This window comes from Oncorhynchus mykiss, chromosome 12 (genome assembly GCF_057628025.1).
Source record: "Oncorhynchus mykiss isolate SJ-2025 chromosome 12, ASM5762802v1, whole genome shotgun sequence".
Classification (NCBI taxonomy): Eukaryota; Metazoa; Chordata; class Actinopteri; order Salmoniformes; family Salmonidae; genus Oncorhynchus; species Oncorhynchus mykiss.
The window spans coordinates 40,505,784-40,530,697 of NC_143033.1; the positions used below are offsets into that span (position 1 = coordinate 40,505,784).

Below are 24,914 nucleotides of genomic sequence, written 5' to 3' on the forward strand. Positions count from 1 at the left end.
ACCATGGAATTGCCCTTTTCTACCATCTAGTGGTTATAATCCTCAGCATCATGGTTGTAGTGTGTGGGCAATGTATGGTTGGTTGTGGTACAGCATATTATGATATCATGGATGGCAATATTTACTCAGATGTGTTTAGCTGTGTACTTCAACCCATTGTTGTTTACTTAAGTGACTGAGTAAATCCTGTAAACAACAATGGATTCCGGTAAATCTGAGCCCTTCACTCAAATTGTCATTAAATTTTTTTGGTTAACAAAGTGCATCCTTCATCATTTCCAAATTTCAAACAAGCGGTACACTACAAACTACCATAAAATATTTGTTTTTTATTGACACTATTACTGAAAGTCACGACCAACAAAAACTCCAACAAAACATTGTCAGAATACTTTCTTTGATGGACTTCTTGTCATTGTTGTGGCTAAGTAAAAGTCAATTACGCAATGATATTTTTCCTTTAACTTTATTGAACACAATTTCTGACAGAATGCAAAGTCAAACTGTTTTTTTGTCGGTTAGTACTCAGTATTTACACCAGTGACAGTGGAAAGAGAGGTGGTACCAATGTTTCACTTAGTAAAAATCTGTATACAAGAGAGAAGGCCCCAAAAGCAGGGAATGGTGGGTAAGAATGAGAATGGGAAACATCTTGGTGGGGAAAACGCCCTTATCTGACTGAAAATGTCACATTACCAACTGTTGTTTGGCTATCGGAGTAAGAGACTCCAAACCTTATTGGATTGCCTGGGCAATGTTCAGCAGGTCACAACATTGGCCAACGTTCAGATAGAAATGTATGATGTAGAACAAAAATACCTATCTTTATATAGACTAAGCAATCACGTAATCTCTAATCATGGCAATTCTATCTGCAACATTCCACAATGTTTTCGTACTGAACATGGCCCTAGACTCCATTCAAATACTTGAAAAAACGCTTCCGTACTTCCTGTATTCCTTGAAATAAACTGGCATGATTGGTGAGGTGGAAGCAATACGGTGACACCTCACTTTCACCAAGCCAACGGTGTCAGGTGAGTGGTTACTTTCAGGAAGTCAGAGAGAAAGAGCGTTTTTCCCTTCTAAAGTTTTTGAAAATCGTTTTTTGTTCCCCCGACTTCTTTCCTGAAATAAGTTTCATGGCACAGAACACTAATGAAAACGTCAATGTAAACGTACATAGGAATTGGTCCCACATTATCATAGCATTTGAACATACAGGTCAAAAGCCACAGCAGTCCAGCTTTTTTGGGGTCAAGAGAAACCCATATCTTTTTTTTATTACATGGTTAGGAATGGTTTATACACATTTAATCAGAAACTGTGTCATTTGAACACACCTCTTTACATTACAGAGCCTTGTGGAGTAAAAGCACTTGATGTCTATTTTGAAGAAAACAAAAAAGTTCGGAACAGACAGTTTACAGAACACTTCAAAAGATCAATGTACAACAGATAAAGCCTTGGTCAATTCCTTTCTCAGGAACTTTTCAGTGCTGCCACACCAATGAAATCCAAGATAAGAGTACATTGCATGCTTGTTTCAGGTCAAGAAAAAAATATTTTTTTCTTCATTAATGATGTTCGGTTTTGAAGACAAACCGTGACTGCAAGTCATTTGAGCCAATTGGGATTGGAAATATTTGATCATGTCCAAAGTTGTGTTTGTGTGAAAGAACTTTTGGTGTAGTGATCATGAGTTAATCATTGGAATGGATGTTGTTTTTCCTTGTTTGTTTGGGGATAACATTTTATTTTGCATTAGTCACATGGAGAACCAGTGAATGAGGAGCCTTGTGAAAACGATGTGGACACAACTGACCACCTCCATTTTCACCCCCCCCCCCCGAGCTGAGTTTATGCACTAACACAATGACGCAGCGGTTTAGTCATTTCACAGTTTACAAACCAGTTACATTGTCAGTACTCTTCCTGTGTGTTTTCCTTGGACTGTGTAGTGAAGGAATGGCAATGGACAGAACTAGGACACGAAACCTTATGCTGTCACCTCCTAGAACAGGCAGACACTGAGCAGGATGGAACGCGTGCTGCCATTTTGACGTTTCAGAAGGCACCGTCTTCTTATTTTGTTTTCTTGTTTTCGTCTGCTCATTGCTTTCATGGTTTTTCATGGAACTTTTTTGTTGTCTGTACTATTAGCTATACCTTTCACAACCAAACTATGCATATTTGAATTCTATGACAAAGAACACGTATTCACACTAGGATATTCACGCATTCACAGTGCACAAGCTTGCAGTCTAAAGTATGAGAAACGCTGTACAAAAAGGTCAGATTTAATATTTTTTGATTTGAACAAATCCACACCGGAGTACTATGGCTTAAATAAGAAATGTATAAATCCGGCCATTACATTTGTTTATATGCATAAAATATGCTGAAAAACACAAAACATACATTTTTATTCCCTTGCATTTTGAGATGAAGCTCAATCAATCACTAAATTGGAAGTGCTGTTCGCAACAGGCACAGTATTCTGAAGTTATGGGACAAAGCCATCAAATGGGGGAATAAATAAGACTGTTTCTAGGCTATTTTAAGGACTTCTGTTCATACATTCAGCTGCTACCACTCATATCCGGCCTTTGATTACATCATTCTCCCATAAGCCATGCTACTCTGTATGCCCGTCTCTTCCTGTGACCCCTTGGGACCTGCAACATTTCCGGGGTTAAAGCTGAGCCCTGAAACCCCTGGAGTGGAACAGGTCCACAGCTCATCTAATAGGATCATTCATTAAGAAGATATAGAGGTGTGTGTATTTGTGTGTTAGAGAAAGTGTGTTCATATATTTGCCAAAACAAATTAACCAAAACATTTAATCTTAGAGACGCTAAATTGCGTAACGCTAACCGCCAACTCCGACCTCTATAACTGTGGAATAAACATTGTCTCTCTGCTGTGTCTTCTTTTGTTTCTGTTGTGTCTACACAATCGTGGGACAGAGTAAACACAATGTAAACATTCAAGAACAAAAATAAAACAAAAGACAACCACATAAGAAAAAATATGCTCTCTCTAGTTCTCAAATTATACATGAAAAATAAAGATACAATAACATGCAAGTTACTTCTGCACATTATTTAAACACACAACAAAAACATGAAAAAAGTACCCAAAAATCCATTAGCAGTGGAAATAACGATGGCATTACTGTATAACAAAAAATAACATAACTGGAGATAGTGTGTGGGTCAGGTGTGTGCACATCGTAAAGGCATTGTTCTGAAGTAAAGCTACAACTCCCATGGTTATCTGTGCCAATGATACTTAGCTTCTGTCCCATTTAAAAGACTGGTAACGTTGCTGTTACATATAAAAGGAGGTCAAGGAGAGTGAACTAGAGGTAAGGATTTTCCTTCACGTGAACACAGAGAAAATGACAAAAGGAATGACAGATAAAGAAACACTAAAGCAGGTGCATTAGGTCTTATTCCCGCTCTACATGTCTAAGAAACTCATCTTTTGCTCTGAGAACTCATAGAAGACACTGAAGAAAAACACCCTTTTATTGAGCTTTTTGTTGTTTGACGGAGTGGTGTGTGACGTTTTCTTTCCCTCTGGAGGTCCGTGACCGTGGTGCACCCGACCCCCTCCCTTCTCGCTGTCGGGATCATGCTTTGCTCTCGTTGCCATTTGTCTTTGCAGCTTCGTTGGGGACTGTCTTAACCTCAGACAGGGCTTTCTTCACCTCTGTCGCTGTCTCCGGGGCTTTACTTTTATCGCCGGTCATGATTTTACCGCTGAAGGGAAGGAGAGAACCACACAAAAAGAGAGATTCTTTAAGTGATGAATACCAATCTCTTGCAGCACACAAATGTCTGTTCTAAACGGCATTTCGTCTTTAAAAAAAAGGAAAAAAACAGTTGCTTCAGGTTTTTGAGGCAACGTGTAGCCCCTGGAACCAAATGCATTTCACACATAACAGGATCTGCTCCTGCTATCCTATCCTGACATCAAAGACGGTCACGCAGATGTCACAGCCGTTTCATGGGAGAATGCATGGTTATATTATATTGAGAGAGCAGAGATACAGTACATGAGGGAACGGCACACTGGAACAGAACATCAATACGAAGCAATACTGGGAGGCGGTACAGATGGTCTGACTCGAAGGAGGAGCGAATGATGAATGGGGAGAAACGGAGAATGGAGAAAAAACTTCCAACATTAAGTCACTGACTGTTCTACATAACATCCACTTCAAGACTGCAACAAAATTACACCTCATTGTCGTTTATCCCTTTGGTCTGGTGGTCACTAAATGTGTCACTGATTACTATCTTTCATTCTATCCAAAAGTGCAGTAAAGTACATAAGCTTTGTGACTGGGCCAGACATTTTTTCCTAGTCGTGCAGTTTCACAAGTCATGCAAATCACACTTTGATAATTAAATGAAATAAAGCCTAACTTGTATATCATCAGATGTGACAGAGCAGTCTAGTCCTCTCTAGTCTGCAAATTGCTTTTCCCTCTAAGATTAGTCTGGGGTTAGTTTGTATTGATTGACTGTCAAGGGAAAAAAACTAACTTTTGGGCCTGTATCTGTCAGCCTAATCATAAATGCTAATGAATGATCAAAACGGATCAAGCTGTAGAGCTGAGAATTCTGGAGTGAATTGGCATAAGTCTTCATTGGCGCGTTGTGCCTCAGTTGACCTATGCTTTTCATCAACCTCTGGTACCGTGCCTTCCTGTTCAAATTATATTCTTCAAATAAACACTTCAGGTGATGAATAATGACTATGGGCTAGATAATGAGGATGGACTTGGCCTCTCTCTGGTAATAACTAAGCCCTAGGACTCCCAGGCTAACTGAGTAATATGGTACTCTGTACGGCAAAGAACCATGTTGGAGAATTTCACCTACCATGGCATCGTATCGTACCTGGGAAACCATCTATTCTACTACCAGGGTAACTCATTGATGAACAGCCCCTGTATAAAAGGGCAGTGACAGAGTCAACAAGGAACTGGGGTAACTGATGATTGCTGATAAAGACGTGAGTCTCCATTAGTGACAGATGCATTGTGGGTCATTATGGCGGCCTCAAAGCGAAAAGGGTCTTAGGTTACTATCTACACCATCCGCCGGAGGACTGGGCTTTGTTGGAGTCCACCGGGATCTGGCTCCTACTGTCAGCCAGACTCCACAACAGGTAACTGATCCCAGAGATTTGGGCTTGATCACTACAGCAGCAGGACTTCCATTACCTTGTCCATAATAAACCTCTCTGGGAGGACTGCTGCTGCTGGCCACAGTGGGTGACCGCCCGGCTGGCTATGCATGTTTCAAGACCACCACCCACCGCCTTGCGGCTCAGCGGGGATTAGTAGCATCAGTGAAAATATGCTTTCCTCTTTGGCAGTGTCAGGGCCAAAGCACTCTGCCGGCCACTGTGAAAGAGTGGGAAACCTCAGGCCACCTTCAACCTGGCAAGGAAAGGACTATTACAGTGGATATTTTGTCACCTCAGGGTTAGCGTTCCCTGTCAGACGTCTGGTGCTGTATCGCCCTGCGGTTGAACGTGTCAGAGTAGCGTCCTCATAAAATGGCCAGGTTGGCTGCCGGAGGAAGTTATAGGGTCATTGATCTCAGCACTGACTGACCTTGGCAGTAGAGAGTAGCACAGGAATGGAATCAACGGGGACAAATAAAGTTTGTGTAGCAAAACAACCACCAAAACAAATAGCAGGTCAGGCAAATTAGCCGTTAGACCAGGGGTGGGCAATTCCAGTCCTTGAGGGTCTGAACCACAGCTAACACACCTGACTCCAATAATCACCTAATCATGACTTTCAGTTTAGAATGCAATTTGATTAATCAGCTGTGTTTGCTAGGGATGGAGAAAAAGTGTGACACCAATCAGGCCCCTGTGGACTGGAGTTGCCCATCCCTGTGCTAGACAATGAAGATAAACTGGGAGCCTGAAAGGCTTTTCTCCACGAATCCTGCTACGGTGACATAAACGTACAGTGCCTTGCGAAAGTATTCGGCCCCCTTGAACTTTGCGACCTTTTGCCACATTTCAGGCTTCAAACAAAGATATAAAACTGTATTTTTTTGTGAAGAATCAACAACAAGTGGGACACAATCATGAAGTGGAACGACATTTATTGGATATTTCAAACTTTTTTAACAAATCAAAAACAGAAAAATTGGGCGTGCAAAATTATTCAGCCCCTTTACTTTCAGTGCAGCAAACTCTCTCCAGAAGTTCAGTGAGGATCTCTGAATGATCCAATGTTGACCTAAATAACTAATGATGATAAATACAATCCACCTGTGTGTAATCAAGTCTCCGTATAAATGCACCTGCACTGTGATAGTCTCAGAGGTCCGTCAAAAGCGCAGAGAGCATCATGAAGAACAAGGAACACACCAGGCAGGTCCGAGATACTGTTGTGAAGAAGTTTAAAGCCGGATTTGGATACAAAAAGATTTCCCAAGCTTTAAACATCCCAAGGAGCACTGTGCAAGCGATAATATTGAAATGGAAGGAGAATCAGACCACTGCAAATCTACCAAGACCTGGCCGTCCCTCTAAACTTTCAGCTCATACAAGGAGAAGACTGGGTGGGAGACTCTGTCCATAGGACAACAATCAGTCGTATATTGCACAAATCTGGCCTTTATGGAAGAGTGGCAAGAAGAAAGCCATTTCTTAAAGATATCCATAAAAAGTGGCGTTTAAAGTTTGCCACAAGCCACCTGGGAGACACACCAAACATGTGGAAGAAGGTGCTCTGGTCAGATGAAACCAAAATTGAACTTTTTGGCAACAATGCAAAACGTTATGTTTGGCGTAAAAGCAACACAGCTCATCACCCTGAACACACCATACCCACTGTCAAACATGGTGGTGGCAGCATCATGGTTTGGGCCTGCTTTTCTTCAGCAGGGACAGGGAAGATGGTTAAAATTGATGGGAAGATGGATGGAGCCAAATACAGGACCATTCTGGAAGAAAACCTGATGGAGTCTGCAAAAGACCTGAGACTGGGACGGAGATTTGTCTTCCAACAAGACAATGATCCAAAACATAAAGCAAAATCTACAATGGAATGGTTCAAAAATAAACATATCCAGGTGTTAGAATGGCCAAGTCAAAGTCCAGACCTGAATCCAATCGAGAATCTGTGGAAAGAACTGAAAACTGCTGTTCACAAATGCTCTCCATCCAACCTCACTGAGCTCGAGCTGTTTTGCAAGGAGGAATGGGAAAAAATTTCAGTCTCTCGATGTGCAAAACTGATAGAGACATACCCCAAGCGACTTACAGCTGTAATCACAGCAAAAGGTGGCGCTACAAAGTATTAACTTAAGGGGGCTGAATAATTTTGCACGCCAATTTTTCAGTTTTTGATTTGTTAAAAAAGTTTGAAATATCCAATAAATGTCGTTCCACTTCATGATTGTGTCCCACTTGTTGTTGATTCTTCACAAAAAAATACAGTTTTGTATCTTTATGTTTGAAGCCTGAAATGTGGCAAAAGGTCGCAAAGTTCAAGGGGTCGAAACTAGGCTAGCCTGGTCTGGACTGGCTGGAGGGTGAACTCTGCCCCTGTTGCTATGGGAACCTTGGTGTGGATAATATTGGGAGGCAAGGAAGATAAATCTCAGTGGAACTCGATATCTGTCCAATATAACGATATAATGGATGAAAACAGAGGAACCGAGTAGTTGTCTGTTTGTTAGCACCCAGATGTGGAGGAGCAGTTACATCTGCCAGCTGCACTTTACTGTAGCTACATGTCAGCTGGAGGGGAGAGCTGTGTGTGTGTGCGCACATGTCAGCTGGAGGGGAGAGCTGTGTGTCTGTGTATGTGTACAATGCTGTGGGGGGCCAAATCATCCTGCAGTCCCGCAGTTTCATTCTGCCTTAATATATAAACAGTCCTCCATTCTGAGATGGGAGAGCGTAGCGGCTCTGTTTGCTTTCTCCACTGATTAAAGCAGTTCGCACATGGGGCCCTGGGCTCAGAGCTGACAGCGGCAGGCATAGAAGCGTGAGCCCAATACTCAAAGGCAGCAAAGGGAGGTGAGGAAGGGGGGGGGGGGGCGAACAAACTGTTGAGCAACGAAAAGAGAAGGGGGAGGGAGAAACAAAAGTGTCTTGTAAATATTTGAATAGTCCCCATTCCTGTTCATGCCCTGTGGACATCTATGTTTGCAGCCAAGTTCGGCAGGTCCCAGGTACTAAAGAGGCTGGTGTTTATGCATGCCCGCCACAGCCAGAATGAAGATAAACTAAGTGCCTATGTTTTGGCTGAGGGGAACCATGGGAAAAGCAAGAGGGAAAAGCATGGGAAATGGGGAAAGCAAGAGCCCAATGGGCTTTCAAACGTTGATGATCCGAGGGTGTCCAAGGTCAATCTCTTGGGGTGGCCTTCGAAACCAGCCTTCAGGGCTGTCTGTCAAACAAGTCGGACAGCTAAGTCAAATAAAAGTACCATCTAAGGACTGTCCACATAACAAGGCTGGCATAGTCTAACACTAGTCCTTTGAATGTACAGAGGGATCAGTATTCTGTAGCACAGCCTGCGGAGGAGAATATTCTACCTCCGCAGGAGAGGAAGAAGGTGTCCTCAGTGGACAAGCTCAGGAATCTTGTAAGCCTGTAAGATGCCTGGCAAGACTGGTTGGTTGTCGTGTGGCAGACAAATCACTGTGGAGCCCGGGGAGGAGGAGATGCGTCAGACCCGCTAGACTTATGAAGATATATCTGCCCGTTCAAGAGTCATGTTTCATCATGTCGATGACGAGAGCCCCGTTGCCACGAACGGATACATTAAGTCCTGACATTCATCACTGATCTCTGTTTTATGTTTGGGGTGTTATGGGTGAAAAGCATGGGACAAGAGAGAGGGTGCAATCGGAGCAAGCTCCTGGAATACCGCTCTACAGAGCTCGCCTGATCATCCTTAGGGTTTGCCTGAGATAAGACTGAAATGTACGAGCTTCCGCCGAGAACAAAGCTTTTTCATACGGCGCTGATCGAAATGGCTTTGTATTGTTGCGAAGAAAGATTGTTTTCAGGAGATAACAACCGCAGAAATGATTGTGGCAGTAATATCAGGACCATAATTCCGTCGTATCTATCAGATTTGGTAAAACTTCTGATGTGTGAGAGAGAGAGAGAGAGAGAGAGAGAGAGAGAGAGAGACCATCACTATAAGAACAGGACACAGTAGGAGGTGGTGATAGAGGGTGAGCGAGGACAGACACAGTAAAACAGACTAGGAGGAGGAGGAGGGGGGGTCATACTCGTCCTGGGCGGGTGCAGCAGTGGAGTCTGCCGGGGCCTTGGAGCCTTTGCCTGGGGCATCAAACACATCCTTGGCCAGGCCGTCTATCTGTAAGTCCTTATTCTGACTGCTGGTGGCAGAGGGGCTTTGGACAGACTCGGGCTGGCTCTGTGGTGCGGCATCGGCTGTGGCAGAGGAGGGGTTGGAGGGGACCTTGACTGGCTTCGAGGATGGGGCTGTGGGGGTCGGGGGCTTGGGGTCAGACGAGGGTGTGGCTTTAGGAGCCTCGCTTAGGTCAACGAGGGGAGCTACGTCGGATTGGGTGGCACGCTGGGAGGCGGGGGTGCTAGGTTTGGCCGTGCTGGACTGGGGGACGGGGGCAGGTTTGCTTTTAGGGGAGGTTTTGGGGGCAGTTTTGGACTCAGCCGGGACAGGGGTTGGGCCAGCTGTGCTGGAAGTGAGAGTGGTGCTCTCGCTAGTTGGGCTGTTCTGGGTTGTGCTAAAGCTCTCAGTGACAGGTTCAGAGTTAGTGGCGACAGAAGGGAGCAAGTCCACCACCGTGGCGGTAGTGTCAGCAGCGGGCCTGTGAAGAGAGGAAAGCAGGAAAGAGAAGAGCCATCGAGCCGCAAGAAGGTGAGAGGAAAAAGAGAGCAGGGAGGGGTAGGGGGGTGAGGCCAAGGCACAGACAGACATCCAGAGTGAGTGCTACATGCAGTGATAAAGCAAAGAACTAGAGATTCAAAATGTTAAAGTGGAGTGAGGTTTTGACATAGACACCATCTTAAGCAAACTAAAGAAAATTAAATCAAAACAGGTGCTTAAGGGTTTAGGGTCCAAGTTATTAAATGTTCGAGGCTGTTAGTACAACAACTATTTTTGCTACCATCAGTGTAAACAACAAACATCCGAGCACATCTTCAGTATCAGGTTTTGATGTTCCATTCTCCCATTATTTGAACAATTAGTTTAGCCAATATGTCAGCAAACACATGATCAAAACACTCAACTGCTGTCATTATGGAATAAGAAGTATGTTTTATGCATAGACATATTACACGATTAGTATGGGTTTGCCAGTGTAGGGTAACCCCAGAGCAGGGGGTCTACCCACAGCCAGTGCTGAGTACTCACTCAGGCTCAGTCAGAGGGGTGGTCTCGTTAGGCTCTGTAGGCCCCCCTCCTTCATGGTTAGGAGTGCGCTCTTCCTCCGTCCTCACCTCCACAATGGGCCCCTTGGACTCATCCTTCCTGTAATGGGAAAAAGTATTTTAAATAAATGCTGGTGCAGTGCAAGCACATTGTAGTGAGTCATTTTTGTTTTAAAAATCCTGCACTTCTGCCCTGTCAAACTGTGGTCCGTTGTCTGAGAGCAGCTACTGTGGGATGCTGGATGAACAGGACACTCAAATTGCATACAGCATTACAGAGAGAAGAGCACGGGAGCCAGGGAGCAGATAAGAAGAGAGACTCACGTGAACGCCGCCTTGCCCTCCTCGAGGTCCTTGCTCTTGGCTCCGGGTCCGGACTTGCCGCAGAAGTTGACGGCAATGCACATGACGAGGCCGCACTTGTTGAGGAAGTAGCAGGTGACGTCGACGCCCACCAGCAGCAGCACAAAGACCACAATGAGGATCCCCACGATGGCCCCTGTGCCTAGGCCTGAGCCGCTATGCATAGTGTCTGGAAGGAAGGAGAGGGAAGGACGAAGGGAGGAAGAGAGAGAGAGTAATAGAGACCGAAAGCGTGGAGAGAAAGTTGGAGGGAGGAAGAGAAACGGGGAGAGAGGGAGTTAAAGAGAACGTTGGAGAGAGAGGACGAGATAGAGACAGAAACGTTGCATTAGGGTCCGTATTAATCTCCACCCTTTCATCCATAACTTCATACTGTCAGACTGCTTCTCTCCAGGTGTCAAGTGTGTTGTTGTTCTTTGAACAGGCTCTGGGCCAAATCATTACATATTCTACTAAAAATACATCAGAGTGATGCTACACAGAAAGAAAATACTCATTTTGATCTGTTAAGACTCTAAAAATAGGTTGATAATCAGATTGTCAAAAAATACACACTTGGGCCGAGAGAAATCACAACGCATTGCATTAGTTGCATTCAACCAATAAACAACGGTCAGTTACTATCCAAGTTAATGTTAGACACACAACATGTATCAGCCATCTAAGGTACTATATTAAGAGGTGAGCAGATAAATATATTACCCATATTAGGCTCACACACCAGACATGTCCATCACGACATCCTACACTAATCATATCTAAACATCAGAACATGAAGGAAGTCTAAATGGGGCATCAATCGAAAAATCATAAAACAGTCAACCATTGGAGCACCTGGTTCATTAAATAAAGATGCTTGTTTTATCATCACTTCCTATATGGGTCTATATGCCTTTATAACCCCATATGGGTCTGTCGCTTACCCACTCTCATTATTGTTGACAGTTGTAAGACAAAGCAAAAGGCAGTGGAAAGACAGTCAAATCAATCAATCATTATGCAAATATGTTTAAATCTCTTTTACATAGATGAATCCTGCACACAAACAAATAAACAATGCGGAAATAAAGCCTATAAGAAGGGCACAAAACAAAGGCGATGGATTGTGTTTTCATGAAGCAACAGTACTTACCAGAAAATTAATATCCAGGACTATGTAAAATACTACAATATTAATAAGAATTTACAATAGTCACATCCCTTGACTTTTTCCACATGTTGTTGTGTTACAGCCTGAATTTAAAATGGATTCAATTGAGATTTTTTGTCAAAGTGGAATTATGTTTTTAGAAATGTTTACAAATTAATAAAAAAGGAAAAGCTGAAATGTCTAGAGTCAATAAGTATTCAACTCCTTTGTTATGGCAAGCCTAATTAAGTTCAGGAGTAAAAATGTGCTTACAAATCACATAATAATAATAATAATAATTAGATAGGTAAAAATAAAAAAAGCAAAAAAGCAAACAAATATCCATTTGAGCATGGTGAAGTTATTAATTACACTTTGGCTGGTGTATCAATACACCCAGTCACTACAAAGACACAGGCGTTCGCCCTAACTCAGTTACCGGAGAGGAAGGAAACTGCTTAAGGATTTCACCATGAGGCCAATGGTGACTTTATAACAGTTAGTTTTCTCCCATCACAGCCAATAAACTCTAAGGTTGATCAACAACTTTGTAGTTCCTCCACAATACTAACCTAATTGACAGATTGAAAAGAACAGAATACAAATAAGCTCTTAGAGACCTACCCAGAAAGAACCACAGCTGTAATTGCTGACAAAGGTGATTCTAGAAAGTATTGACCCAGGGGTGTGAATACTTATGTAAATCAAATATTTCTGTATTTCATTTTCAATAAATTTGCAAACATTTAAAAAAAAAAACATGTTTTCACTTTGTCATTATGGGATATTGTGTGTAGATGAGTGAGAAATAATATACATTTAATCAATTTTGAATTCAGGCTGTAACACACCAAAATGTGGAATAAGTCAAGGGACAGAAATACTTTCTGAAGGCACTGTATGTACAGTGCCTTGCGAAAGTATTCGGCCCCCTTGAACTTTGCGACCTTTTGCCACATTTCAGGCTTCAAACATAAAGATATAAAACTGTTTTTTTTGTGAAGAATCAACAACAAGTGGGACACAATCATGAAGTGGAACGACATTTATTGGATATTTCAAACTTTTTTAACAAATCAAAAACTGAAAAATTGGGCGTGCAAAATTATTCAGCCCCCTTAAGTTAATACTTTGTAGCGCCACCTTTTGCTGTGATTACAGCTGTAAGTCGCTTGGGGTATGTCTCTATCAGTTTTGCACATCGAGAGACTGAAATGTTTTCCCATTCCTCCTTGCAAAACAGCTCGAGCTCAGTGAGGTTGGATGGAGAGCATTTTTGAACAGCAGTTTTCAGTTCTTTCCACAGATTCTCGATTGGATTCAGGTCTGGACTTTGACTTGGCCATTCTAACACCTGGATATGTTTATTTTTGAACCATTCCATTGTAGATTTTGCTTTATGTTTTGGATCATTGTCTTGTTGGAAGACAAATCTCCGTCCCAGTCTCAGGTCTTTTGCAGACTCCATCAGGTTTTCTTCCAGAATGGTCCTGTATTTGGCTCCATCCATCTTCCCATCAATTTTAACCATCTTCCCTGTCCCTGCTGAAGAAAAGCAGGCCCAAACCATGATGCTGCCACCACCATGTTTGACAGTGGGGATGATGTGTTGCTTTTACGCCAAACATAACGTCTTGCATTGTTGCCAAAAAGTTCAATTTTGGTTTCATCTGACCAGAGCACCTTCTTCCACATGTTTGGTGTGTCTCCCAGGTGGCTTGTGGCAAACTTTAACCGACACTTTTTATGGATATGTTTAAGAAATGGCTTTCTTCTTGCCACTCTTCCATAAAGGCCAGATTTGTGCAATATACGACTGATTGTTGTCCTATGGACAGAGTCTCCCACCTCAGCTGTAGATCTCTGCAGTTCATCCAGAGTGATCATGGGCCTCTTGGCTGCATCTCTGATCAGTCTTCTCCTTGTATGAGCTGAAAGTTTAGAGGTACGGCCAGGTCTTGGTAGATTTGCAGTGGTCTGATACTCCTTCCATTTCAATATTATCGCTTGCACAGTGCTCCTTGGGATGTTTAAAGCTTGGGAAATCTTTTTGTATCCAAATCCGGCTTTAAACTTCTCCACAACAGTATCTCGGACCTGCCTGGTGTGTTCCTTGTTCTTCATGATGCTCTCTGCGCTTTTGACGGACCTCTGAGACTATCACAGTGCAGGTGCATTTATAAGGAGACTTGATTACACACAGGTGGATTGTATTTATCATAATTTGTCATTTAGGTCAACATTGGATCATTCAGAGATCCTCACTGAACTTCTGGAGAGAGTTTGCTGCACTGAAAGTAAAGGGGCTGAATAATTTTGCACGCCCAATTTTTCAGTTTTTGATTTGTTAAAAAAGTTTGAAATATCCAATAAATGTCGTTCCACTTCATGATTGTGTCCCACTTGTTGTTGATTCTTCACAAAAAAATACAGTTTTATATCTTTATGTTTGAAGCCTGAAATGTGGCAAAAGGTCGCAAAGTTCAAGGGGGGCGAATACTTTCGCAAGGCACTGTATCTCTCCACTACAATGGATGACCATGTCTCCACACTGTTAATACTCTGCCTTCGACACACACACACCACACATGATCATGAACAGAATTAATACGAGCTTGTAACCCAACCGCAAAACTGTTAAACAGATGAATGTTTCACCAAAAAAAGTATTACTATGCTTTGTGTCAAATCAATCTCACACAATCAAATTTGGAAATCATTTGCAGCTAATTTGCATTCAGTAAACAGACACACAATGAGATCGGAGATTTGATGAAACAGAATAATCTAAAACTTCATTCAAATCAAACCAGAGCATTTGGAGTATGGTTGATTTGACACATAATGCTCTACACATGGCAAGCAGGTTAGATAGAATTATGATGACAGAACAAAATTCTATTCCAGTTTTTGTTAGCTCTGTTAGGTGTCAAATATGAGACAGTTTATATTCTGAATTAAAGCAACACACAGGCAATCCTCGATTTGGACTTACTCTTTGCTCTTGTCATATTGAGAATATCAGGATGTCCAAATGTCAGACTCACACACCACACAGTATTCACAGTAGAATCAATGCAACAAAATGTACTTGAATAATTCTATGATTTACTGGAAAACCATCACTTATCAAACAGGGTAGGCTTCAAGGTAGGCATTTATTTGGGTCATATGAACCATCATGTAATTGCATTGACATTGTTCCCTTTCTGAGTTCAATGAAATGCACAAGAAGGAAGTCTTTCATTTAAAAAAATAAATAAATAAAAATCAGCAAAGTGCTCATTCCCATTGAAATGTGTTGAGGTTTTTGCTCCGTCTTGTATTCCAGCGTTCCCTCCAAACGACCAGGAAGCCTGGGTCTTATCTTACAGTAACACACACAGTGATTTTGGCAAACAGTAGCCGACGTTTGGGCTCCAGTATCACTGGCTTACAAATGTGTGTAAGGAGACAGACTCGGCTGCACAAAGAGGATGTGCATCTTTATGCAAATCCACTCTATATACACTGGTACCTTGAGAGGGAGGATACTTTGTGTGGCAGAAACACAAATTCACACACACACACACACACACACACACACACACACACTTGATTGATGTATTTGTATAATGTAATCGTCTTGTCAGACCGGAGTGTATTATATCTGTCACTTCTTTGAAATAATGTTGTTGACTGCATACGGTTTGGTTGTAGGCAAATATAGAAAGCTATTCTATAATTTCACCAGTCTACATTAAGCATAGAGAGGGGTGATATAACAATAAGTAAAACAAATATTAATTGGCAATATTTGACAAAGATTTAGCACCATGCAATATATACTAATACTGTATGTTGCAAATGGAACTTTCAAATCATATCAAAATCTAATCTGGGAAATGATAGTAAATGGTCAAAAAGGTCATCATCTAAGTGAGTCACCAGATTTGAGCCAAAATGGATACCTGTGGTATACATTCCTATAAATCTAGTGCGAAGTGTTTCTGCCTCTGATGAAACGGCTTTAAATTACAGTTGTTGATATAACCCTCATTATAAACTGGGTGTTTCGAGCCCTGAATGCTGATTGGCTGACAGCAGCGGCATATCAGACCGTATACCATGGGTATGACAAAACATGTATTTCTCTTGCTCTAATTATGTTGATAACCAGTTAATAATAGCAATAAGGCACCTCTGGGGTTTGTGGTATATGACCAATATACCACGGCTAAGGGCTGTGGGCAGGCACTCCGCGTTGCAGCGTGCTTAAGAACAGCCCTTAGCTGTGGTATATTGGCCATATACCACACCTCCTCGGGCTTTATTGCTTAATTATACCCCTCATATGGGTAAAGCTAATGCATTGGAGGGCAGCTGAATTATTAATACCATGCACCAGGGAGCTGATAGGAAAATACTTTTCAGTGACTGCTGCAGTGCTGGGGAACAACTCTTAAACAAAGTCCTGGCTTGGCTCCAAGCTACAGTGAGCAGCAATTAGCTGTAAGGCATAAGACCTCTAAAGAAAGGCAGAGTACAGCAGAGCGGCCAATTGTTATTTCCTCTCACATTGATTCGTCACATTCTCTGAAAGTCTATAAAGTTGAGTCAACCTCTGTGGCGGCAATAGCTCCGACCGGCAGCTCTTTATTTACTGCTGTTGCTAAGAGTGGGAGAGAGCATAAGCATCTACCTGCTGGGCAGGGTGACAATTCTTGTTTTCCCGCTGCATCTTAAGAAGTGCGATAAATCACATCACACATTTTAACACCGAAGGGGCCGCCTCACAAAGCTTTCTCGGAAATGGAGAAACAGAGCCATGCTGTGTCAACAAGGAGCATAAAATATATTTTTGACGCACCTTTTTCATATCTTGCAGATAACAAACAGAATACAGGAAGTAGGACAGAAACACAGTCAATAAAGCCAATTGAAAAAAATTCTCCAAGCGGTAATAGTCATTACCGTATGAAGCATCAGTGTCCTACCCAGCGCGCAACATTTTGCATTGGATGTCATAATGTTGTCGTTTTCTGATTGTAAACTGGTTTTCTGGTCAAATTGGAGCAAAGTTAAGACATCTTTTATGGCATCAAAATGCCTGGAAAAGACAAAATATTTTGGTTGTAATATGGTCACTGGTCCCTTTACAGTCAGTATGAAACATGACCATGTATGTCACCAAGGACGTTGGCCTGACATCATTGCAACCAGTTTTGCCCTCTGGGTGTGACTCCGATTGTATGAAGCACAGTGGTACAGTATGGTTAAGCTTATAAGGTACTGCATGGATTAAAAAAGTGAACATATGGGTACCCACAGAGGTTCTAAACTATGCACATATTGTGCTTGTTATCTCATGACAGTTAGCTCTTCCTACTTGATATCATGAAAGCCACAACTATCAAACTCGATCTCAACCGGCAGTCACCTATGAAAACTTGCCAGATGCTTCTGAGGAGTGGCACTTGCTTGTATGAAAAAAGAACCAAACAATGTGATTGGCACATGCGAATCCAGGAGCCAAACTCCCGGTGCATCACTTTATTACCTTCCGAGTCAATTTAAAATGGTGGGGGAGACCAAAACTGTGAGAAGACTCATCACAAAATGCTAATCTGAGTTTTGAACAAAGGACATCTATCACTCTTTCCCAAGGCAGGGTGTTTTAAGTGCAGCCAGGCTTTAGGGACAGTCCTAACCTTAGTTTACAACCCCAGAATGGGCCGCCACAATATAAGACACTTTGTTAAAGCTTCAGACAAGCACAAGATTATGGGATAAAACAACCTTGGCATTTCTGAGGATGAACAGTCAACAGAATTCAGCACTGTGTCACACACTTGCATTTCAGAATGTAAGTCTAGAGATCTAGCCGTCATTATGTCGAAAAAGCTTACCACTATTTTGTCATATCTTCTTAAAACCTACAATGATTACAGCATGGAAACACACTGGTATGTACTTACAAAAATGTGTCATATAATATCATTATTATTACATTACTGAAAATGACGGACAGATTTGTATTAAACAGCTGTAGCATAAATGTTAAGCATTTTCTGTTTTCAGGTAAAAGAAGAGCAAAAAGAAACAACCAAAAGAACAGCCTATATTTAGTTTTGAACTTTTGAAAAGATGATGTACACAAAACATGTTTTGAATGACCGTCAAACAGACAAGGCAGTAGCTCGTCCTTCATATAGCCATCCCTTTCAAAATGAGCCTTGTGACTATGAAAAGAAGACATAAAAAACTTGAGATGTCTTCATCTTCATGACCAATCTTAACCAATACAAAATTCCTCTGAAACGTGTGCCTTCCCTTTTATGTACAATGGGAACAATGACAATTTAAGCTTGTATCCAGACACACATAAGGTAGGCACAGTTTTTTTTCACAATTTCCCAATAGGACTCAATTCCATTCTGTGGTATGACAAAACATTTTCACAAACAATGCTGCCTTATTCAAATCCATTTTTTTTCATTATGCAAAATAAACATTGATGATAAAAAAATTAACATTCAGAATGATATAAGTATCAAGCACCCCATTTTAACCATTTAACATGAAACTGATATCTTGATTCTTCATCTTGTGTGTGTGTCTGCACAAGGGTCAAAAGGCATAGAAAACAAAGGGGTCTGGCCGAGATCTGAAAGGCCAAGCTATCCTCTCTCATTGAGCGAGACACAGTTTATGAGAGCAAGAACACAGTCAGCGTGGAGAGCATGAGAGATGCCAGAGTGTACGTCACACACGAGGAACCAAGGGTAGCTGAGGCCAAAACACACCAAAGATTGTTCACAGAGATATTCACAGCAAAAAATAGGAAAATACAATTTTACAACAAAAAAATACAACAAAATAGTATGTATGACAAATGTTATGGTCCACATAGTGCCCAACATTACACGTGAAGACAGGACAAGGACAGAAGGGGAGGTGGGAGAGAAGAAGGGAAAGGGAGAGAGAAAAAAAAGAGATAGAAAATAGGTCATAAATACAAAAACGCAAGTTTGAAATATTCATTGAGAATAAACAAAAGGAATAAAAAAGCAAATCCAAGCAAGTTAGAGGATCAAAGTAATACTAAAAAAGTATGTTAGTAGCACAGCACATGACGTGTATCACAGCAAGCAAAGGTGAAAGGTCAGAGAAAGTTCAAAGGTGCTGGGTGATGGGAAATGTTGAAAAAGACGCATACATAAACACATATGTTTGTATCAATTAAATGATGGGCTATCCCCTGAACGTGAGCACACATCCAAGAGAGATCAAATCAAATTTTCCATGGCAGGTAGAGTTGCCCAAGCAAAACACACATTCAAAAACTGGTGCAATGTCAAGGCGATATCAGATGGCATTTGGAATGGATTAATGTTACTAAAACTGCAAAAGTGAATTGCTTTTTATAGCTTTACTCAATGTCAACCTTAGCTGGGGAGATTTGGATTGGTCAATTTAGAACTCCAGTGGTCCTTGCACACAGTATTGAGCATGCTCAAACCAATGAATCACGTGGGTCAATATTTCTAATTATTCATCCTTTCCTTATTTTTTTACTTGACCTGCACTGAGGAACATCGATTGAAGTTTACTGTCTGTCTGTGTGTGTGTGCGTGAGTGTGAGTGTATATATATATATATATATATACACACACACACACACACACACACACACACACACACACACACACAGAGGGGGCAAAAAAGTATTTAGTCAGCCACCAATTGTGCAAGTTCTCCCACATAAAAAGATGAGAGAGGACTGTAATTTTCGTCATAGGTACACTTCAACTGGAAAAAATCCAGAAAATCACAATGTAGGATTTTTTATGAATTTATTTGCAAATGATGGTATTTGGTCAATAAAAAAAGTTTATATCTCAATACTTTGTTATATACTCTTTGTTGGCAATGACAGAGGTCAAACATTTTCTGTAAGTCTTCACAAGGTTTTCACACACTGTTGCTGGTATTTTGGTCCATTCCTCCATGCAGATCTCCTCTAGAGCAGTGATGTTTTGGGGCTGTTGCTGGGCAACACAGACTTTCAACTCCCTCCAAAGATTTTCTATGGGGTTGAGATCTGGAGACTGGCTAGGCCACTCCAGGACCTTGAAATGCTTCTTACGAAGCCACTACTTCGTTGCCCGGGCGGTGTGTTTGGGATCATTGTCATGCTGAAAGACCCAGCCACGTTTCATCTTCAATGCCCTTGCTGATGGAAGGAGGTTTTCACTCAAAATCTCATGATACATGGCCCCATTCATTCTTTCCTTTACACGGATCAGTCGTCCTGGTCCCTTTGCAGAAAAACAGCCCCAAAGCATGATGTTTCCACCCCCATGCTTCACAGTAGGTATGGTGTTCTTTGGATGCAACTCAGCATTATTTGTCCTCCAAACACGACGAGTTGAGTTTTTACCAAAAAGTTATATTTTGGTTTCATCTGACCATATGACATTCTCCCAATCTTCTTCTGGATCATCCAAATGCTCTCTAGCAAACTTCAGACGGGCCTGGACACTTCTGGCACTGCAGCATTTGAGTCCCTGGCGGCGTAGTGTGTTACTGATGGTAGGCTTTGTTACTTTGGTCCCAGCTCTCTGCAGGTCATTCACTAGGTCCCCTCGTGTGGTTCTGGGATTTTTGCTCACCGCTCTTGTGATCATTTTGACACCACGGGGTGAGATCTTGCGTGGAGTCCCAGATCAAGGGAGATTATCAGTGGTCTTGTATGTCTTCCATTTCCTAATAATTGCTCCCACAGTTGATTTCTTCAAACCAAGCTGCTTACCTATTGCAGATTCATTCTTCCCAGCCTGGTGCAGGTCTACAATTTTGTTTCTGGTGTCCTTTGACAGCTCTTTGGTCTTGGCCATAGTGGAGTTTGGAGTGTGACTGTTTGAGGTTGTGGACAGGTGTCTTTTATACTGATAACAAGTTCAAACAGGTGCTATTAATACAGGTAACGAGTGGAGGACAGAGGAGCCTCTTAAAGAAGAAGTTACAGGTCTGTGAGAGCCAGAAATCTTGCTTGTTTGTAGGTGATCAAATACTTATTTTCCACCATAATTTGCAAATAAATTCATTAAAAATCCTACAATGTGATTTTCTGGATTTTTTTCTTCTCATTTTGTCTGTCATAGTTGAAGTGTACCTATGATGAAAATTACAGGCCTCTCATCTTTTTACGTGGGAGAACTTGCACAATTGGTGGCTGAATAAATACTTTTTTTGCCCCACTGTGTGTGTATATACACACACACACACACACACACACACACATACATATATATATATATATATATATATATTCCACAAAAGTAAACTTCTATGTATACACACTACATGACCAAAAGTATGTGGACACCAGCTGTAAGCATTAATATGGAGCTGGTCCCCCATTTGCAGCTATTAACAGCCTCCACTCTTCTGGGAAGGCTTTCCACTAGATGTTGCAACATTGCTGCGGGGACTTGCTTCCCTTCAGCCACAAGAGCAGGCCTGGCTCGCAGTCAGCGTTCCAATTTATCCCAGAGGTGTTGGATGGGGTTGAGGTCAGGGCTCAGTGCAGGCCAGTCAAGTTCTTCCACAGCGATCTCGACAAACCATTTATGTATGGACCTCGCTTTGTGCACGGAGGCATTGTCATACTGAAACAGGGGCCTTCCCTAAAGTGTTGCCTCAAAGTTGGAGTCACAGAATTGTCTAGAATGTCATTTTATGCTGGAGCTTTAAGATTTCTCTTAAAGCAAGAGGCCTAGCCCAAACCATGAAAAACAGCCCCAGACCGATAATCCTCCTCCACCAAACTTTACAGCTGGCACTATGCTTTGGGGCAGGCAGCGTTCTCCTGGCATCTGCCAAACCCAGATTCGTCTGTCGGACTGTCAGATGGTGAAGCGTGATTCATCACTCCAGAGAACGCGTTTCCACTGATCCAGTCTAACGGTGGTGAGCTTTACACCACTCCAGCTGACGTTTGGCATTGCACATGGTGATCTTAGGCTTGTGTGCGGCTGCTTGGCCATGGAAACCCATTTCATGAAGCTGCCGACGAACAGTTCTTGTGCTGTTGTTGCTTGCAGAGGAAGTTTGGAACTCAGTAGTGAGTGTTGCAAAGACGATATTTACACGTCAGCACTTGGCAGTCCTGTTCTGTGATCTTGTGTGGCCTACTATTTTGTGGCTGAGCTGTTGTTGCTCCTAGACGTTTCCAATTCACAATACCAGCACTTACAAATGACCAGTACAGCTCAAGCAGGGCAAAATTTGGACAAACTGACTTGTTGGAAAGGGTGCATCCTATGACGGTGCCACATTGAAAGTCACTGAGCTCTTCAGTAAGGCCATTCTACTGCCAATGTTTGTCTTTGGCGATTGCATGGCGGTGTGCTCAATTTTATATACCTGTCAGCAACGGGTTTGGCTGAAATAGCTGAATCCACTAATTTGAAGGGATATCCACATACTTTGTATCTATCTATCTCTCTATCTATAAATATATCTATATTGGGTGAAAGGTTTAGAAATTATTGCACTTTTTGTACATAGTCCCCCAAAAGTTTTGGGACAAATTCACTTATGTGTGTATTAAAGGAGTAAAAAGTTAAGTACACTACATTAATGATGATGCTCCTTAATCACAGATAATCCTGAATGAATTGTGAATAATGATAAGTGAGAAAGTTTGTAACCTCCCATGTTATTGTAATTAGCATGTCTTGGGGGTATGATATTTGTGCATCTGTAATTTTCTCACTCTTTTCTCATTAATCTTATTCATGATTCATTCACGATTACCCATAATCATGGTATAATCCACATTAATATAGAAGTGTTTAGAAACATGATATTCTTCTTCTTATTATTTTTTTAAAGTATTTACCATTAATTTCTATTGGGCACAAAATAATCTTAAAAATGACCAAAAACAGCAAATGCAATCAACAAGCTTGATGTAGTCATTGCGTGCTATGAATATTGGACCAAATACTTTTTACTTTTACTAATTTAATACACATAAGTGAATTTGTCCCAATACCTTTGGTCCCCTAAAATGGGGAGATTATGTACAAAAAGTGTTGTAATTTCGGTTCACACAATATGGATGAAAATACCCTCAGATTAAAGCTGACAGGCTGCACTTCATCAGTTCAAATCCAAAGTGCTGGAGTACAGAGCCAAAACAACAACAAAATTGTCACTGTCCCAATACTTTGAGCTCACTGTATATATGCCCAGTAAGTAAACAAAAAAGGAAAGTACATTTCATATCATCTGCACTCACCTATATTTATCTAATATGTTGCAGTGCCAATATATAACACTGAGAGAGTCTGGATTTTTGACACAGCAGCTGTTGGGTCGTTCCACGAAATGGGCGCCTTGAGTCCATTTGATATTTCAAGTAGAAATGATTCACCAATATTGAATTTTAAAAGCCTGCTATATTACACGAAGTGCACTTTAATATAGACCACATGGAGAATTGAATAAATCTGATTCTTCATGTGAATAAAGGTTTGCTGAAGTGCCTTTTGACATGTCCCTCCGTCAACCCCGTGTCACTTCTAGGAAGATGTCATGTTATATTAGTGATTAATTTACGTCTTGTCGGTCATTTTAAGGCCAAGCCTGTTATGCAAACAATTTACCCCTTTAAAACAATGGACCATTCCACCAAGTTAAATTATTCACAGCAGGTGACATCGTTTGGGTTTTCTGAACAGCATGGTTTAAAAATAAGTCAGTCTTCACTCTCTTTCTGGTCTATTTATAATTGTCCTCTCATCTTTCACTGAGGTGGTCGAGCTCAACCCGTCAACCCTGTTCACTCAGTCAATGGTAGGAAAACATGAATTTGATTTAACTTTCATTATGTGTGGAACATACGTATAGTTCCTAATTTCATGAACACCATGCTCTTCACCACATTAGGAGTAATGCCGGTCTTTACGTAAACCCCATTATTGTCAACCCTGTTAGAGGCCCAATGGTAACTTCATGAGTTTGATATTATATGCGAGTTTATTTGTACAAGGGATACTTGATCATTGATAAAATGTTGGCAGTTACATCGGCGTCCGTAACAGGGTTAACAGACAGTGACCACCTTTTACATGCACACCAATACCCCATTATTATTTGGGAATATTCTAGTATTTTGTTTTTGAGTTGACACATATAAACACCATATCCCGTTTACAATAAAACCAAAAAGCTTGTATCCTGGTTATGAGAAACCTGGATAAGATGCCTGGGATATGCTGATCTTAGACGGAATACTATGGCATGTCAACGAATCCCGTTTGGTTGTTTTCTGAGGTCTGTGCGTGCTCAGTTTTGCATATCATAGGTGTTGTGTGATGATGTTTTCATCTGAATGTCAAATCAAAATCACTTAAAAAAGTAGGCTATACCTGTACAGTTCGATCCACCATAATAATTCCATAATTTATTTTGCTGGTACACTTTACTGGACCATATAGGCTAATGGCTTAGATTACTTTCACGCCTAATTTAGACAGGTCTCTGCTTATAATTTCCAACATTTGGTAGGCCATACTATAATTTCCAACATTTGGTAGGCCATACTATAATTTCCAACATTTGGTAGGCCATACTATAATTTCCAACATTTGGTAGGCCATACTATAATTTCCAACATTTGGTAGGCCATACTATAATTTCCAACATTTGGTAGGCCATACTATAATTTCCAACATTTGGTAGGCCATACTATAATTTCCAACATTTGGTAGGCCATACTATAATTTCCAACATTTGGTAGGCCATACTATAATTTCCAACATTTGGTAGGCCATACTATAATTTCCAACATTTGGTAGGCCATACTATAATTTCCACCATTTGCTATGCCATTTGTTTGTCAAATATAGTTAGATAAATGCAGCTTCTCTTCTGTCATAACTTGTTGCCCTGGCCTAGAAACTAAATAAAGTAGTGCTCCCAAGAGTAATGTCTTACGTCAATAGAA

The 24,914-nt window shown here is 41.4% G+C and overlaps 1 protein-coding gene across 16 annotated transcripts in view; it reads right to left on the reverse strand.

The window, feature by feature from the left end:
* Positions 1–452: 452 nt before the first annotated feature.
* ncam1a (neural cell adhesion molecule 1a) overlaps positions 453–24,914 on the reverse strand; it is a 305,600-nt gene continuing 281,138 nt past the window's right edge. For 6 of the 16 annotated variants that reach the window (XM_036937583.2, XM_090192498.1, XM_090192496.1 and 3 more), the window contains 3 exons: positions 10,747–10,954; positions 10,406–10,522; positions 453–3,767 (listed from right to left, as the gene is read on the reverse strand). In XM_036937583.2, the coding sequence (XP_036793478.1) occupies positions 3,638–3,767; positions 10,406–10,522; positions 10,747–10,954 (455 nt within the window). In that variant the 3' untranslated portion in view covers positions 453–3,637. Of the gene's footprint in view, positions 3,768–9,293; positions 9,858–10,405; positions 10,523–10,746; positions 10,955–17,400; positions 18,683–24,914 lie in introns of those variants that run through there. The other 10 variants (XM_036937589.2, XM_090192503.1, XM_090192501.1 and 7 more) reach the window with 2 other exon arrangements.